General features: G+C 46.1%; 1 protein-coding gene across 1 annotated transcript in view; it reads right to left on the reverse strand.

The window, feature by feature from the left end:
• Positions 1–4580: 4580 nt before the first annotated feature.
• LOC124017371 (protein dopey-2-like) overlaps positions 4581–19293 on the reverse strand; it is a gene marked incomplete at its 5' end in the record, with an annotated part of 27339 nt that continues 12626 nt past the window's right edge. The window contains 11 exon segments of the mRNA XM_046332632.1: positions 4581–5791; positions 5902–6034; positions 6140–6280; positions 6397–6452; positions 6905–7041; positions 7361–7489; positions 7743–7804; positions 7929–8188; positions 8278–8360; positions 14176–14332; positions 14580–14646. Coding sequence (XP_046188588.1) covers positions 5534–5791; positions 5902–6034; positions 6140–6280; positions 6397–6452; positions 6905–7041; positions 7361–7489; positions 7743–7804; positions 7929–8188; positions 8278–8360; positions 14176–14332; positions 14580–14646 — 1483 coding nt within the window.

The raw sequence follows: 19293 nt of genomic DNA on the forward strand, positions 1-19293 counted from the left end.
TATGGCTTTAGAAGCTTCTGATAGGCTAATTGACATCATTTGAGTCAATTGGAGGTGTACTTGTGGATGTATTTCAAGGCCAACCTTCAAACTCAGTGTCTCTTCGCTTGTCATCATGGGAAAATCAAATGAAATCAGCTAAGATCTCAGAAAGAAAATTGTAGACCCCCACAAGTCTGCTTCATCCTTGGGAGCAATTTCCAAATGCCCGAAGGTACCACATTCATCTGTACAAACAATAGTACGCAAGTATAAACACCATGGGACCACGCAGCCATCATACCGCTCAGGAAGGAGACGCGTTCTGTCTCCTAGAGATGAACGTACTTTGGTGCAAAAAGTGCAAATCAATCCCAGAACAACAGCAAAGGACCTTGTGAAGATGCTGGAGGAAACAGGTAAAAAGTATCTATATCCACAGTAAATGAGTCCTATATCGACATAACCTGAAAGGCCGCTCAGCAAGGAAGAATCCAACACTCCAAAACCACCATGAAAAAAGTCAGACTACGGTTTGCAACTGCACATGGGGACAAAGATTGTACTTTTTTGGAGAAATGTCCTCTGGTCTGATGAAACAATAATATAACTGTTTGGCCATAATTACCATCATTATGTTTGGAGGAGAACGGGGGATGCTTTCAAGGTGAAGAACACCATCCCAACTGTAAAGCACGGGGGTGGCAGCATCATGTTGTTGGGGTGCTCTGCTGCAGGAGGGACTGGTGCACTTCACAAAATAGATGGCATCATAACGGAGGAAATTTATGGATATATTGAATCAACATCTCAAGACATCAGTCAGGAAGTTAAAGCTTGGTCGCAAATGGGTCTTCCAAATGGACAATGACCCCAAGCATACTTCCATAGTTGTGGCAAAATTGCTTAAGGACAACAATGTCAAGGTATTGGAGTGGGCACCACAAAGTCCTGACCTCAATCCTATAGAAAATGTGTGGGCAGAACTGAAAAGCGTGTGCGAGCAAGGAGGCCTACAAACCTGACTCAGTTACACCAACTCGGTCAGAAGGAATGGGCCAAAATTCACCCAACTTATTGTGGGAAGCTTGTGGAAGGCTACACAAAACGTTTGACCCAAGTTAAACCATTTAAAGGCAATGCTGCCAAATACTAATTGAGTGTATGTAAACTTCTGACCCACTGGGAACATGATGAAATAAATACAATCTGAAATAAATCATTCTCTCTACTATTATTCTGATATTTCACATTCTTAAAATAAAGTGGTGATCCGGACTGAACTAAGACAGTGATTTTATACTCTGATTAAATGTCAGGAATTGTGAAAAACTGAGTTTACATGTATTTGGCTAAGGTGTTTGCAAACTTCTGACTTCAACTGTATGTCCCCTTTTGTGTTTTAAACCTCCAGCAGAGGAATTATTTTTGAGTGCATGTTATTCAGTTTCACTGGAATATAGTAGGTTCTATGGATGGTCTTAAACTACAGCAATGTATGTCTGAGATGATATGAACATGACTGGGCATTCAAACATATCTGTACCTATTCATCATCATCAATAGCTTCTACCAGGTCTTCCTCACATTTTTACATGTTTTGTGTCACCAGGAAGTTTCTATCAACCCTTGATACAGTTTGGAAATCAACTTTGGAGGTTTGTCAGACTGTCTTAAAATAGCATCTGGCTTGACCAGTGTTTGCTCCCCAGAGAGAATAAAGTGCTGTATCAAAACTTCACCTCACCTCCATCACAGACTTCTCTGGCTGCCTAACCCTGCTGAGACCCCTGTCACCATCTGATCTTCCTACAGTAAAGCATGACAAAGAATTGCCTTATACATTATATTATCCAATAATAAAATAAATGGTTCAATATTGGAAATGACCATTATTCCCAGATCTCAGACTGAAGCTTTAATCTTAAACTGCTGTACTGTAGCTACTGTAGGTCTACCCATCAATTCAATAACTTTGTCTCATTCAATGATATTGTTAATAAACTGCTAAATTTACCTGAGCTCAGTAGACTGGTCGTCCCTAGCTGTCTGATCCAGCTGGGAACCCTGTCACCGTCTGATCCTGCTAAGGCATGATGAGCATAGTGTTGTGTTGGCCTACTGACTGCACTAGAAGGCTGCATCCCCGCGGGATCCCTGCGAGAGCTGCTGGTCCCAACAGAGATCATTGTGACACGGTCAGCATTTTCAATGCTGTAGACAGGGGCGGGCGGTCAGACAGAGATCATCGTGACACGGTCAAGGCGGGCGGTCAGACAGAGATCATTGTGGCACGGTCAGCATTTTCAATGCTGTAGACAGGGGCGGGCGGTCAGACAGAGATCATTGTGGCACGGTCAGGGAGGGCGGTCAGACAGAGATCATTGTGGCACGGTCAGCATTTTCAATGCTGTAGACAGGGGCGGGTGGTCAGACAGAGATCATTGTGACACGGTCAGGGCGGGCGGTCAGACAGAGATCATTGTGGCACGGTCAGCATTTTCAATGCTGTGGACAGGGGCGGGCGGTCAGACAGAGGACTTTGGGATGAAAATATTTTGTTGTCCATCAGATTATTTTGAAACTGTCCTCTTTCTGCTTTGTATGTGTTAGCCTACATATTGTAGTAAAAACACATATCGCTGCTTCAACTTCAGTATCCTACCTCTCCTAGTTGGACATGAGAGTTCAAGTACGCCTTGCATGTGTGGTCTCAATGAAATAGAGTAGGCTGCCTACACGGACGGAGAATCCCATAGCAGTTAACTTGAATATGAAATTTACTGTAGTTTACTACTGCATGTGTAAATACATTTTGATAATGGAAAGAAGTGAAGGGCGCTCAACCAAAGTGAGTCGAAGTACAAAAATACAAAAAAAATCATAATTGAAATTGAAGGCACAACACATAGGTTGGGCTACTAAGGTGAGCGAGCGTCGCCCTTTTTCGTTTTCAATAAGTATTGATTACCCATTTATAGGTCTCTGCCTGCAAATCGTCCTTCAAGGTAGGCAATATCCAATAGACTTATGCAAAACTTAGCAAGTGTAGCTGTCATTGTTCTTGCTGCTTCTAAGTGGTGACTCACTTTTTTAGCAAAAAATAAACAATTTCAGTGTTGTGTTATGTTGGCATTAATACGTGTCAAATATCAGTTTGAAAACAGTGTAAAAAAATATTATAATAGAGTTAACCTCTTGGGGCAAGGGGGCAGAATTTTCACTTTTTGATAAATAGCGTGCCCAATTACAACTTCCTGCTCCTCATGCCAAGAATATAAGATATGCATGTATATTACTCATAGATTTGGATAGAAAACACTGAAGTTTCTTAGCAAAAATTAAACAATTTCAGTTTTGTGTTATGTTGGCATTAACACGTGTCAAATATCAGTTTGAAAACACTGTAAAAAAAATCTAATAATCATTGAGTTAATAAAGCCTCATACAAACATGGTCTCTTTTTTTTCTTTCTTGAGTAAGGCAGCTCCAAAATGTTGAAGTTTCAGCCTAGCTCAGTGCTTTCTGTGGTGGTGGGGCAGCCAGCGGAAAATACAGAGGGTAGGAGTTGGTAACGTTCTTTAGTTCCGCCATGATTGGCTCAGTGTTCTGTCACTCATGGGGACACTACATCACTGCAAAATCTACTGGAAGAGCTCAGAAATTCAAGCCCGTTGGGTGCTGCCATAGAGTTACATTAGAAGTGCCCATCCAAGAAGGCTCAAGGTCTTTGGCCACAGATAAAATAACGTCAAATCACGTTATATCTACCGTAGCCTTGATTGAACTGACAGGATGAAACATTAGCTAACGTTGCATGTCAGTTGCAATACTAGCTCAGCACTGTGAATAAACACTAGTTTAATTTCTTTCTGTTAAGTTAAACAGCAGTTACCTTGCCAGCAACATCAGTCAACTAATCAAAACAAATCAATGGGGGGGCCACAAAAGGCCAGGGCTCCTGGGCACGTGGCTGCAAGCCTAGTCGACATGCAAGTATAGATAGCTGGCTTATCTAAATACCAATCGAAAAATAGTTAGCTGGCATGGCTAATTGAGTGACTGACATAAGAAATAAACTGCTGAAGTTCAACCAAATTTGGAAATTGCACCAGGTGTATTCTACTATTCTTACAGTCAATAGTAAATTGAGACCCTGACAGTTACAAAACAAACATATTTTTGGTGTGTTGGAGGCCCTAAGCGAACGCTTATGTCGCTTATGCCTTGAACCGGCCCTGATAAGAGTATTGCCATACTCTGCCTACTTCCATAATCACTTTAATATATAATTATTAGTGTGCATGTAAACTTACTCAAACCAAGATGGCAAAAAAAACTAACATTTGAGAGAACCAAACCTATTGCACAATTTCAGATCAAATATTGCAATAACGGCCTCCTTTCCAGACCAGCATTGTTAAAGCTGTTCCTGCGCAGTAAGTCACTTGGGCCTCATCAGCCAGGCTACTTGCATCTACCCAGAACACAAATCCCTGCCTCCCCAGATAAAGCTAGAACACCTGCAAACTTATGTTATTGACTCTTAGGGTTAGGTTTCTGAGATTATCAAGCAAACATTCACAATATACATTTTGAGCTCCATTTATTGAATCATCTTTAATATTGGTTTTTATTTACAGACCATAGTATATTAATTCTGATATTAAAAAGTTATAATTTTCAGGACAGACATTCACATAATTTAGTTAAGCATTCAAATGTGAAGAACAAATCGATGATGAGCGTTAAGTCCAAACATCCCCCAAAACACTTAAAAACAGACATAAGTCAAAGACTTCCCTTGAATAAAATACCACATTTACACGCATGTTATTTTATTATATTAGATATCTAGAGGTTTTGCCATGTACACAAATCACATTCAATAATTTACCCACAAATAAAACTGCAACATCATGATTGATGACATGCAGAGCTTTTGAAACATTTAAAACCAAACATCCTGTACTAAGAGCCTTAAAGTTCCCATAGTCACTGACCAGCAGGTATACTAACCTACTCCTGTCTCATTGGAATACATTACAGTCTGGCAGTCAGACAGACACAACTTGCTAATAGGAGGGAGGAGGTTTATGGAAAGCTTTGTAGAGCGATGGAATGGAATCAGTAGTCAGTACTGCTGTCACTCCCTTTGTTAGTGGTACTTATTTTACAACCAGTATCACCTCTAAAAGCTACTGTAGCTAGCGTCAGTATTACTTTAACTTTAAGTCAGCACATTCAGACTTGTACTCAGAGAGCCCAATAACTACCACTCCGCTCCAGTTTGTGTCAGTTAATTCTAGATTATTTTAGAGTACCGGTATCTCAAATGTAGAATATTCCATATAGACATGGAGTGTTCAGATTCAACCAAGTAAAGTAAACAATTCATCATTCAAAAGAACATCCCAAAAGATTGCCATTTAGCTGGCATACACCTATAATAAAACATTGCTTTCAGCAGTTGTGGCCATTCTACAACATTGAATTGCTATAGTTCCAGTTGTCATTTCCTCAGCGTTCTAAGCTCTAGAACCTTGGTGGAGATCTAACTCTCCATGGAGTCCAGGAACTCTCCCTCAGTGATATGCTCCAGTCGCTTCAGGACTTGGTGGGCGCTGGCTGTGGGGTAGTCTGCCACAGGGTAGTCTGCCACAGGGTAGTCTGCAGGGCTGCTGGGTGATGTGCCCTGGAAGGAACAGCAGAGTGTATGGAGGAAGGGAACCAGCTGGGTGATGGAGGAGAGAGAGCGATGGGTGAGGAGGGGGAACTCCAGACGCTCCGTAGACGACTCGTCACTCAGCGCCTGGAATTCAACAGAATGGAATGAGCAGATCGCACGATTGAGTCATGTTATCATGGTGACTATAAGAACATGAGTTTTCATGCTCTATAGTGGTGTTTGCGTTCTCTTACCCCGTAGCGTTGGTGTAGAGCTTCTAGTACTTTGACAACATGGGGTTTGCACTCCTGCTCTCCCTCCAGGAGACCATTCTCTGGGCCACTGTAGCGGCTCATATCCACCTCTGGAACAAAGGCCCAGCGATACCTTGACACACACGCACAGACATGAGCAGAGAACATTTAATTGTAATCATGCTAAGCACAGCCTATACAGATGCTAAGCTGATATTAAGCAGGGTGAGGCACTCACATCTGAAAGAGGGGCATCTTCTCTGGGGGGAAGGCCAGGGCGGTGTCCAGGAACTTGCAGGCAGACAGGTACATGTCCAACTCTGGCTGGGGGAATGTCAATGGCCCAATCCCCATGGACCCACGTATCACTTTAGTCAGCCTGACAGAGAGAGGAAAAGAGGAGGGAGAACAAAGAAAGGGTGGATTGTCTCCTACATAGATAGATGGACAGATGTATTGATGCGTCTACAGTAGACAGAGTGATCATGGACTCACTTTGACACCTCTTTTTCTTCCGACAAGGCTTTCTCCAGACGAACAAATGTGTGAATCTGACAAACAAAGATCAAAGACACCATTAGAAGACAGGACTGGACAAACACTACCAAAGGCTTTCTTTTGACATGCTACCTCCCTGCTGAAAACAATGTACATCACTACAGTGTATACATGCATTGAAATGAGAAAATTAGGGCTGTGACAATATTTTCCATGGCAAAAAATAAAACACGAAGCAGAAAAAACTCTTTGGTTGTTTAAAAACCTGCTGTATGTAAAATATTGTGTGATATAGCTTTGAAGATAAGCAAATGTGAATGAATGACAACATAATGATGTTTGTTTCAAACACTCGGGCTGTTTTCCTAAAGGAGTTAAATGCGCTTCGTGATTTGTTTCCTTGCCATGATATACTAATGAGTATCTTGATACTGGTTCCTTCCGGCCCTACAGGAAATCAACAGTGACAGGAAGTGATGTCATCAGGGTGGGGGTTGTTCCTCACCAGTTCTGTGACCATAATTGGCCAGAGGGAGGTGAGGTGCTGGGGGGAGATCCGCAGCAAAAGAACACGGAACGTCAGAAACATCTGGGCAGAAACGGAGGGCGTTTGACCAATACGCAGAGCCTCTGTCAGCCGCTCTAAGGGAGAGGTGAGGAGGAGGAGAGAGGATAGGATACCCGCATTACATTATACTGTATATTAATAATGAATATTGGCCTTATAAAATGTTAATGTCACACACACTCTCATTATCCATCAAATGTGATGGTCTACACCAGTATTTCTAAATCCTGGCGCTCACACACTTCATTCAACTAATCAGATCCTCATCAATCAGGTGTGTGAGTGCTAAGGCAAAAACAAACAAAAAAATGCACCCATTTGGGAGCCCAGGAATGAGAAACTGGTCTACACACTTTGTCAATACACACAAGAATACACAGAAAGCACACCCACCTTGGATGAGGGGCAGGTAGAGGTGGTACTGGTCTAACTCTCCACTGAACATGGCAAAGGCCTGACGCTTCAGTAACATGGGCTTCTGCTCTGCACTGGGGAACAGCTTCAGAGAACTGCTCTGCATGCCTGCAATACACACACACACACACACACACACACACACACACACACACACACACACACACACACACACACACACACACACACACACACACACACACACACACACACACACACACACACACACACACACACACACACACACACACACAGTGATGTCATAAGGTGAATGCACCAATTTGTAAGTCGCTCTGGATAAGAGCGTCTGCTAAATGACTTAAATGTAAATGTAATGCACACACACACCTACTCTACTTACTCATGAGGTCTTTGAACATGGTCTTCTCATGGGTCAGCAGGTGGTCGATGATGGCCCTCCAGCTAAAGAAACAGAGGTCAAACACAGTCATTTTATTTGAACAATTTATTTGATAATATTGATTTGTCAATATTTACATGGCATGCACACACTTAAACACAAGCACACGCACAAACACAATCTTACTGGGGGGCACAGGAGACATCCATGGTGAAGAACAGAGGATCCATGTAGAGTTCGAAGGCCTCTTTTTTCCAGGCCCTCTTGGTGTAGGCGTACCCACTCAGATTGCTCAGGAGCTGGGCACCTGCCCCGAAACTGGGCATGTTGTAGGCACTGTGGTTCTTCAGGTAGGGGAAGACGTAGTACATGAGGCGAGAGATGAGAGGGACGGCTTTCTCCTTCTCATCACTGCGATACACCATGTCCAGAAGAGGGGCTAGAACCTGCAGAGGAGGAGGTTCTGTCAGAAATAGAAACACATACATAGGCATGAGAGCAATGGGTGCACAGATCCACACACGGACACACCTACCTCTGCCAATAGCGCAAGGGCTTGTACACTGTACACAGAGGGGGCTGAGGAAGACACCATAGTGCTGGCCTGAGCTTCAGAGTCTGGAGAAAAGAGAGGAAAGGAAAGAAGGAGATGGGAACAGAAGGGAGTTGTTAATCATGAATATGTATGACTTTCTTCTCCAGTGCCCGCCCTGAGGGCCAACCCAAGGCTTAACCTCCTCATGGTAGCGGGAAGGTTTTCCATCTCATCCTTCTGGCCACATCCTGGGTGCACTGCTCCCAGTGACGCAGCAGGGCACTTAGTTCCACTACTGGGGACCGGTTGACATGGGTAACACCAGAGGAGAGGCACTTTGGTGAGAATAGTGTCCTCTTTCCTCAATGGACCATTACACTGGGGGACATAATGTCGTGAGGAAGTGCTGTGTTTCCATGGTTACAGTATAAGTCTGTGGTCTCTCTCAGTCCACTCTAATGTAGACCTAAAGAGAGCAGAGGAGAGGAGACTGTTGGTCGAGGTGGGACCTCTTGCGTTTCTCTAATGATGTAGAACGTGCATTCGGTGCCGGGGTTCGGTTGCCATGGTTACCGAGGAGCATGTCCTGAGGGTTAGGGGTGTCAAACTCATTCCATGGAGGGTTTACTGTCTGCGGGTTTTTGGTATTTCCTTTCAATTAAGTTCTAGATAACCAGGTGTGGGGAGTTATTTACTAATTACTGACCTTAATTCATCAATTAAATACAAGTGAGGAGTGAAAACCCACAGACCAGAGCTTCCCAAACTCAGTCCTCGTGACCCCAAGGGGTGCATGCTTTGTTTTTTGCCCTAATACTAGACTACTGATTCAAACCATCAAAGCTTGATGATTATTTGAATCAGCTGGGTAGTGCTAGGACTTAAACCAAAACGTGCACACCTTGGGGTCCTGAGGATAGAGTTTGGGAAGCCCTGCCGCAGACACTAGGCCCTCCATGGAATGAGTTCGACACGTGGTTAAGGAGGTTAGCAGCTCTGATGTCAGAGTCTATCTAAAAGATAGCGAAGGAGTCAGGCGCAGGACACAGATAAGAGTAACAATCACTGTTTTACTCAATCCAAAACGTAACAAAATCCCATTCCAAACAAGGACAAAACAGGACTCAAAGAACACACCGGAATACACGAAAGACAATCACGCACAAAACAGAAAGGGAAACCAAAGGGTTAAATAAGGAACATAATTATGAGATGGGAACCAGGTGTGTAAAACAGACAAAACAAAATGAATAATGAAATATGGATCGGTGGCGGCTAGAAAGCCGGTGACGTCAACCGCCGAACGCCGCCCGAACAAGGAGAGGGAACAACTTCGGTGGAAGTCGTGACAGCACCCCCCCCTCCCCCCATTGACGTCCCCGACACCAGCCTCGGGGACGACCCGGGGGACGAGACGCAGGGCGATCTGGATGGAGTCGGTGAAATTCCTGGAGTAACGATTGGTCCAGGATGTCCCCCACCGGTACCCAGCATCTCTCCTCCGGGCCGTACCCCTCCACGAGGTATTGAAGGCCTCTCGCCAGACGCCTTGAGTCCATGATGGCTCGCACTGTATACGCCGGGGCCCCCTCGATGTCCAGAGGGGGCGGAGGAACCTCCCGCACCTCAGACTGCTGGGGCGGACCAGCCACCACCGGCCTGAGAAGAGACACATGGAACGAGGGGTTAATACGGTAATCAGGGGGAGCTGTAACCGATAGCAAACCTCGTTCAGTCTCCTCAGGACTTTGAATGGCCCCACAAACCGCGGACCCAGCTTCCGGCAGGGCAGGTGAAGGAGCAGGTTTCGGGTCGAGAGCCAGAGGAGAAACATCGCCCACTCCCCCGGCCAGTCCTGGCAATAGGACCGCAGAAACCTACCCACCTCCTGGTTGACTCTGTCCACCTGCCCGTTGCTCTCGGGGTGAAAACCTGAGGTAAGGCTGACCGAGACCCCCAGGCGCTCCATAAACGCCCTCCAGACTTTAGACGTGAATTGGGGACCTCCATCAGAAACTATATCCTCAGACACCCCGTAGAGCCGGAATAGGTAGGTGAATAGGGCCTCCACAGTCTGTAGAGCCGTAGGGAGACCGGGCAAAGGAAGGAGACGGCAGGACTTAGAAAACCGATCCACAATGACAAGGATTGTGGTGTTACCCCGGGAGGGTGGAAGATTCGTCAGGAAATCCACCGAGGAGGTGGGCAGGTGTCTAGGTGCTTTGCACTGTGCGCACACCGAACAGGAGGACACATAAACCCTCAGGTCCTTGGCTAACGTGGGCCACCAGTACTTCCCAGCAAGACAGTGCACTGTCCGACCGATGCCAGGATGACCAGAGGAGGGTGAAGTGTGGGCCCAACAGATCAAACAAAGGCGGACGAAACATACTTACGCCCAACCGGATACTGGGTAGGATTGGGCTCTGAACGTGACGCCCGTTCGATGTCTGCGTCCACCTCCCACACCACTGGTGCCACCAGGCAAGAAGCTGGAATAATGGGAAACGGGATCTGCGGACCACTCCTCTGTGTCATACACCCGGGACAGTGCGTCTGCCTTAACATTCTGGGAACCTGGTCTGTAGGAGAGGGTGAAAGAAAAGCGGGTGAAAAACATGGCCCACCTTGCCTGGTGAGGGTTCAGTCTCCTCGCTGCTCGAATGTACTCCAGATTGCGGTGGTCAGTCCAAATGAGAAAAGGGTGTCTGGGCCCCTCAAGCCAATGTCTCCACGCTTTCAGAGCCTTGACAACAGCCAACAACTCCCGGTCCCCCACATCATAGTTTCGCTCCGCCGGGCTGAGCTTCTTCGAAAATAATGCACAGGGGCGGAGCTTTATGGCGTACCAGAGGGCTGAGACAGCACAGCCCCTATCCCTGCCTCGGACGCGTCCACCTCAACTATGAACGCTAAGGAGGGATCAGGATGAGCCAGCATGGGAGCCGAGGTAAACAGAGCCTTCAGGTGACTAAAAGCCCTGTCCGCCTCAGCCGACCACTGCAGTCGCACCGGTCCCCCCTTCAGCAAGGAGGTAATGGAAGCCGCTACATGACCAAAACCCGGATAAACCTCCGGTAATAGTTGGCAAACCCTAAGAACCGCTGCACCTCCTTTACCGTGGTTGGAGTCGGCCAATTACGCACACCTGAAATGCGGTCATTCTCCATCTCTACCCCTGACGTGGAAAAGCGGTACCCTAGGAAGGAGACGGACTGTTGGAAGAACAGACATTTCTCAGCCTTGACGTACAGGTCATGCTCCAACAGTTGACCAAGCACCCTGCGTACCAGGGACACATGCTCGGCGTGTGTAGCGGAGTATATTAGAATGTCATCGATATACACCACTACACCCTGCCCGTGCAGGCCCCTGAAAATCTCACCTACAAAGGATTGGAAGACGGCATGACGAGGTACTCATAATGCCCAGAAGTGGTGCTAAATGCTGTCTTCCACTCATCTCTCGGCCGGATACGCACCAGGTTATAAGCGCTCCTGAGGTCCAATTTTGTGAAGTAGTGCGCCCCGTGTAATGACTCGGTCATACTGGCTATGAGCGGTAGTGGGTAACTGTATTGTACCGTGATCTTATTTAAACTTCGATAATCAATACACGGACGTAAACCTACATCCTTCTTCTTCACAAAAAATTAACTTGAGACAGTTGAGATGGAAGGCCGAATGTATTATTCCTGTCCCAGAGATTCGTTGACATATGTCTCCATAGCCGCCGTCTCCTCCTGTGACAGAAGATACATTTGACTCCTGGGAAGTGCAGCTTCTACCAAGAGATCTATCGCACAATCCCCCTGTCGATGGGGTGGTAATTGAGTCACCTTCTTCTTACAGAAGGCAAATGCCAAATCGGCATATTCGGGGGGAATGTGCATGGTGGAGACCTGGTTTGGACCTTCCACCGTAGTGGCACCTAAGGAAACCCCTACACACCTACCTGAGCACTGACGGGACCATCCCTCGAGAGCCCTCTTGCCACGAAATAGTGGGATCATGCGAAGCCAACCAGGGAATCCCCAACACAACAGGGAACGCAGGGGAGTCGATTAGGAAGAGACTAATTTTCTCCCTATGACTCTCCTGCGTTATCTTGTGAGCGGAGCTGTGACCTCCCTAATTAGCCCCGACCTCAAAGGACGACTGTCTAAGGCATGTATAGCGAAGGGAACATCAACAGACAATAGGGATCCCTAATCTCATAGCAAAGGAACGGTCGATAAAGTTCCCACCTGCGCCTGAATCTACTAGCGCCTTATGCTGGGAACGCGGGGAAAACTCGGGAAATTCTATCGACAACTACGTGTGCAACAGGGAGCTCTGGGTGAGTCGGGTGCCTACTCACCTGGGATGATCCCCCAGCACTCCGCCTGCTGCCTCTACATCCTGGGGAACCCCCCCAGCACCGACCAGCAGTGTGCCCTCTGCGGCCACAGTTGGTGCAGGGAATGGTCCCCCCCTCCGGTCCCCCTCATTACAGTGCCTCCCAACTTCATAGGCAATGGATCAGGAGCGCTGGGGGATGGAACTGACGGACCCCGATCAGGACGTCCGCGGGAGGCCAACAGGTCATCCAGCCGGATGGATAGGTCCACCAGCTGGTCAAGGTTAAGGGTGGTGTCCCTGCAGGCTAGCTCCCGACGAACGTCCTCTTGTAAGCTACACCTGTAGTGATCGATCAGGGCCCGCTCATTCCATCCCGCGCCGGCCGCCAGAGTTCTAAAGTCCAGCGCAAAATGTTGAGCGCTCCTCATCCTCTGATGTAGATGAAATAGGCGTTCGCCCGCCACTCTTCCCTCCGGGGGATGATCGAATACTGCCCGGAAACGGTGGGCGAACTCCTCATAATCATCCAACGTCTGACCTTCCCTGCCCCAGATGGCGTTGGCCCATTCCAGGGCTTTACCGGTCAGACAGGAGATGAGGGCGCTCACTCTCTCACGTCCCGAAGGAGCTGGCCGGACAGATGCCAGGTAGAGCTCCAGCTGGAGTAGGAACCCCTGACACCCAGCAGCTGTCCATCATACGCTCTCGGAAGCGAGAGCTGAATCCCACCGGATTCTGATGACGGAGAGGTGGACATCATGGTAGGTAGTGGTGGAACCTGAGGAGACGACACAGGGTTCACGGGAAAACTCCCCCCTCTCCCATCGGTCCATGGTTTGCAGCACGCGATCCATGGCTGTACCCAGACTCTGCAGCATGGTCACGTGCTGCTGAACACGCTCCTCCATTTGAAGCGGAGGGCTGGCTGCACCTGTTGACTCCATGTATGTGGTGCGTGATTCTATCAGAGTCCATCTAAAAGATAGCGAAGGAGTCAGGCGCAGGACACAGATAAGAGTAACAATCACTGATTTACTCAATCCAAAACGTAACAAAATCCCATTCCAAACAAGGACAAAACAGGACTCAAAGAACACACCGGAATACACTCACAAAACAGAAAGGGAAACCAGAGGGTTAAATAAGGAACATAATCATGAGATGGGAACCAGGTGTGTAAAACAGACAAAACAAAAGGAAAAATGAAACATGGATCGGTGGCGTCTAGAAAGCCGGTGACGTCAACCGCCGAACGCCGCCCGAACAAGGAGAGGGAACAACTCCGGTGGAAGTCGTGACATCTGACCCATTTTAAAGCCTAATGTACACCTTCCACTTCAAAATAACGTCAATTGAACATCCGCTTCCACCCGCAGCTCCTTGGAAAAGTGTCCTGGAAAAGTGCAAACATATACGGACAGGAGTGGACGTTCGATATTCCATTTTTAGAGGGAACCTAGCATATGGTGCGGAAGCACAAGGGGGAAATTAGGCTTCAGTCTGTTCCTGATAGAAGCCAGGGATGTCTCCAGGTGTGTGTGTGTGTGTGTTTGGTTACCATAGAGGTCCAGGTTCAGTTCGATGGATGGCTCCTCGGTCTCAGGACACACCTGTGGCTGGTTCTTGACCTCCAGATTGCGGCTGAGCCAGCTGGTCTGTTCCAGAGATGACCCCGCCACCCCGCCCACCGCCTCCAGGATCTTCTGGGTCACTTCCTACAGGACATCGCCATGGTAACCATCATTATCATGCATCTCACACTGTACCCTCTCAATCTTTCGTTTTAATGAAACGTCCGGTCCTGTCCACACATTTCGGTGTGGACATGGGGGGACATGGGCAGACAGGAGCGGACGTTCGATATTGCATCATTTCATTCAATCGGACCTAGCGGATGGTGTGGAAGAGGAAGGTGTACATTAGGCTACAGCTAGGGCTGTGCTACTGTGCTCCATGTCTTACCTGCATGTCTCTAGTGTCCTTCTTATTGTCCAGGTTGGAGAGTCGGTTTACAAAGTCATTGAGGATCCTGTAGTAGGAGAGGAGAAAGATGTCTGTACAGCTATGGAGAAGTAGACTAGAGTGCAATAATATCTTGTTGATTCTGATACAGTAGCAAACCAAAGCATGTCTATTGATGTGGGATGTACTACTTATGTTTGTAAATAACATTTACATTGTTTCAAACAACAGTGTGTTACGCTGGGAACAATGTCTACAGTAACAAATCAGTATGACCACAGATGTATGCACGCATGACTGTAAGGGGAGTTATTTGTGAATCGAGTGCTGACGTCATTTCCTGTCACAACTTGTGGACTTGTTTATGTGCTGCTGTGCGTTTTGTTGCTAGTGTAACTTTGCTACCTGCCAACTTTACGTATTTTTTAAATTAACATTTTATATTTTTCTTTTTTCCCCTCGCTCAACTTTTTTCATTCAACTTTTTCACCCTGGACATGGTTCTACAGGACCTCCACCAGCTGAAGCTAAGTAGTAACATTAACATTATGCCTTCTAATTGCAGTCGCTGTACTCATAATATACAGGAGAACAAATCGCCTTATGGTGAGGATAGCCGTGCTGCAAGCCCAGCTTCAGACGCAATAGTTAGGTAAGGGTCATTTGCCCCCATAGGCAAGGTGTCACGCCTTGGTCATAGTGTTTTGTGTTTTCGTTATATATTTGGTCAGGCCAGGGTGTGAAATGGGTTTATTTTGTTGTGTTTCGTATTGGGTTTTTGTAGGCATTGGGATTGCGGCTGAGTAGGGGTGTAGCATAGGTTTGGCTGCCTGAGGCGGTTCTCAATCAGAGTCAGGTGATTCTCGTTGTCTCTGATTGGGAACCATATTTAGGTAGCCAGGGTTTCACTGTGTATTTTGTGGATGATTGTTCCTGTCTCTGTGTTAGTTATTCACCAGACAGGCTGTATAGGTTTTCACGTTCCGTTTGTTGTTTTGTATATTTATAAAGTTATTTCATGTATCGCTATTCTACATTAAAGAACATGAGTAACCACCACGCTGCATTTTGGTCCGACTCTCCTTCAACAGACGAACGCCGTTACACAAGGCTCTAACTCCAAAAGGAGATAGGGTGCAGGCCAGGCAGCAGGCTGTGCCACCAATAAGTACAGATAGTAGTATAAATCCTCTCGCACAGTCCCTGCAGCCGGACAATTTTGTCATGGCTTCTTAGGGAAATGCTGTAGGAATGCTCAACTGGTGTCGCTCATTCAGCTAACAGAAACGTTCAACAGGTTCTCCCATTAAGCAACGAGTCGGAGTCAGAGGCCGAGCCTTCTCTGGTCTCTACTCCTCCCACCATTAGCTCTGACAAATTGAAAACCCTAGTTATTGGCGACTCCATTACCCGTAGTATTAGATTTAAAAAGAATCATCCAGCGATCATACACTGTTAACCAGGGGGCAGGGCTACCGACGTTAAGGCTAATCTAAAGATGGTGCTGTCTACGGCTAAAACTGGTGAGTGTAGAGAGTATAGGGATATTGTTATTCATGTCGGCACCAACAATGTTAGGATGAAACAGTCAGAGGTCACCAAGTGCAACATAGCTTCAACCTGTAAATCAGCTAGAAAGATGTCGGCATCAAGTAAGTTCCACAATGAGATAGGGTGCAGGCCAGGCACCAAGCTGTTAGCCATCTTGCCAGCTTAGTGGAGTCTGCCACTAGCACAGTCAGTGTAGTCAGCTCAACTATCCCCATTGAGACCGTGTCTGTGCCTCGATCTAGGTTGGGCAAAACTAAACATGACGGTGTTCGCCTTAGCAATCTCACTGGAATAAAGACCTCCTCCATTCCTGTCATTATTGAAGGAGATTGTGATACCTCACATCTCAAAATAGGGCTACTTAATATTAAATCCCTCACTTCCAAGGCAGTTTTAGTCAATTAACTAATCATAATCTTAACGTGGTTGGCCTGACTGAAACATGGCTTAAGCCTGATGAATTTACTGTGTTAAATGAGGCCTCTCCTCCTGGATACACTAGTGACCATATCCCCCGCGCATCCCGCAAAGGCGGATGTGTTGCTAACATTTACGATACCAAATTTCAATTTACAAAAAAATAAAATAAAAGACTACGTTTTCGTCTTTTGAGCTTCTAGTCTTTTGAGCTTCTAGTCATGAAATCTATGCAGCCTACTCAATCACGTTTATAGCTACTGTTTACAGGCCTCCTGGGCCGTATACAGCGTTCCTTTCCGAGGTCCCTGAATTCCTATCGGACCTTGCAGTCATGGAAGATAATATTCCAATTTTTGGTGATTTTAATAGGATAGGATCACATGGACAAGTCCACAGACCCACTCCAAAAGGTTTTCGGAGCCTTTCCTCATAATCCTGGACTATCAGACCACCATTTTATTACGTTAGCAATCGCAACAAATAATCTGCTCAGACACCAGCCAAGGATCATCAAAAACCTTGCTATAAATTCTCGGACAACCCAAAGATTCCTAGATGCCCTTCCAGACTCCCTCCACCTACCCAAGGACGTCGGCGTACAACAAACGGAGGAACTTAATTTAACCTTGCGTTACCCTAGAAGCAGTCGCACCCCTAAAAACAAAAAACATTTGTCATAAGAAACTAGCTCTCTGGTATAAAGAAAATACACGAGCCCTGAAGCAAGCTTCCAGAAAATTGTAACGGAAATGGCTCTACACCAAACTGTAAGTCTTCCGATTTAGCTTGGAAAGACAGAGCAGCAGTGAGGGTACTATCATCCTATTTTTCCATCTTAATTGAGGAGAATAAGAACAATCCTAAATGTATTTTAGATACAGTCGCAAAGCTAACTAAAAAGCAGCATTCCCCAAGAGAGGATGGCTTTCACTTCAGCATTGATAAATTTATGAACTTCTTTGACAAAAAGATCATGATCATAAGAAAGCAAACTACGGACTCCTCTTTAAAAATGCCTATTTCTCCAAAGCTCAGTTGTTCTGAGTCTGCACAACTCTGCCAGGACCTAGGATCAAGGGAAACACTCAAGTTTTTTAATACTATATCTCTTGACACATTGATGAAAATAGTCATGGCCTCTAAACCTTCAAGCTTCATACTGGAACCCATTTCAACTAAACTACTGAAAGAGCTGCTTCCTGTGCTTGGCCCTCCTATGTTGAACATAATAAACTGTTCCCTATCCAACAGATGTGTACCAAACTCACTAAAACTGGCAGTAATAATGCCTCTCTTGAAAAAGCCAAACCTTGACCAAGAAAATATTTGTAAAAACTAAAATCGGACGATATCGAATCTCCCATTCCGCTCAAACATTTTAGAAAAAGCGGTTGCCCAGCAACTCACTGCCTTCCAGAAGACAAATAATGTATACAAACACTTCAGTCTGGTTTTAGACCCCATCATAGCACTGAGATCGCACTCGTGAAGGTGGTAAATTACCTTCTAAGGGCGTCAGACCAGACCATCTGTCCTCGTGCTCCTAGACCTTAGTGCTGCTTTTGATACCATCGATCACCACATTATTTTGGAGAGATTGTAAAACCCAAATTGTTCTACATGGACAAATTCTGGCCTGGCTTAGATCTTATCTGTCAGAAAGATATCAGTTTGTCTCTGTGGATGGTTTTTCCTCTGACAAATCAACTGTAAGTTTCAGTGTTTCTCAAGGTTCTGTTTTTAGGACCACTATTGTTTTCACTATATATTTTACTTCTTGGTGATGTCATTCGGAAACATAATGTTAAGTTTCACTGCTATGTGGATGATACACAGCAGTACATTTCGATCAAACATGGTGAAGCCCCAACATTGCCCTCCCTGGAAGTCTGTGTTTCAGACATAAGGAAGTGGATGGCGGCAAATGTTTTACTTTTAAACTCGTACAAAACAGAGATGCTAGTTCTAAGTCCCAATAAACAAAGACCCTGATCTCTCTTTTGACAAACATATCAAGACTATTTCCATCTACGTAACATTGCAAAAATCAACAACAAATAATTGTCCAAAAATGAGGCAGAAAAATTAATCCATGCTTTTGACACTTCTAGGTTAGACTACTGCAATGCTCTACTTATCGGCTACCCGGATAAAGCACGAAATAAACTTCAGTTAGTGCAAAACACGGCTGCTAGAATCTTGACTAGAACCAAGACATTTGATCATTTCAAGGTTTTACTGCTAACCTACAAAGCATTACATGGGCTTGCGCCAATCTATCTTTCTGATTTGGTCCTGCCATACATGCCTACACGTACGCTACGGTCACAAGATGCAAGCCTCCTTATTGTCCCTAGATGTTCTAAGCAAACAGCTGGAGGCAGAGCTTTCTCCTATAGAGCTCCATTTTTATGGAATGGTCTCCCCATCCATGTGAGAGACGCAGACTCGGTCTCGACCTTTAAGTCTTTATTGAAGACTCATCTCTTCAGTAGGTCCTATGACTGTGTAGTCTGGGCCAGGAGTGTGAAGGTGAATGGAAAGGACAGTTCCCCTCTCTCCACTGGGATTCTCTGCCTCTAACTCTATTACGGGGGCTGAGTAACTGGCTTACTGGTGCTCTTCCATGCCGTCCCTAGGAGGGGTGCGTCACTTGAGTGGGTTGAGTCACTGACATGATCTTCCTATCCGGGTTGGCGCCCCCCTCGGGTTCGTGCCGTGGGGGAGATCTTTGTGGGCTATA

This window comes from Oncorhynchus gorbuscha, unplaced genomic scaffold (assembly GCF_021184085.1).
Source record: "Oncorhynchus gorbuscha isolate QuinsamMale2020 ecotype Even-year unplaced genomic scaffold, OgorEven_v1.0 Un_scaffold_203:::fragment_2:::debris, whole genome shotgun sequence".
NCBI lineage: Eukaryota > Metazoa > Chordata > Actinopteri > Salmoniformes > Salmonidae > Oncorhynchus > Oncorhynchus gorbuscha.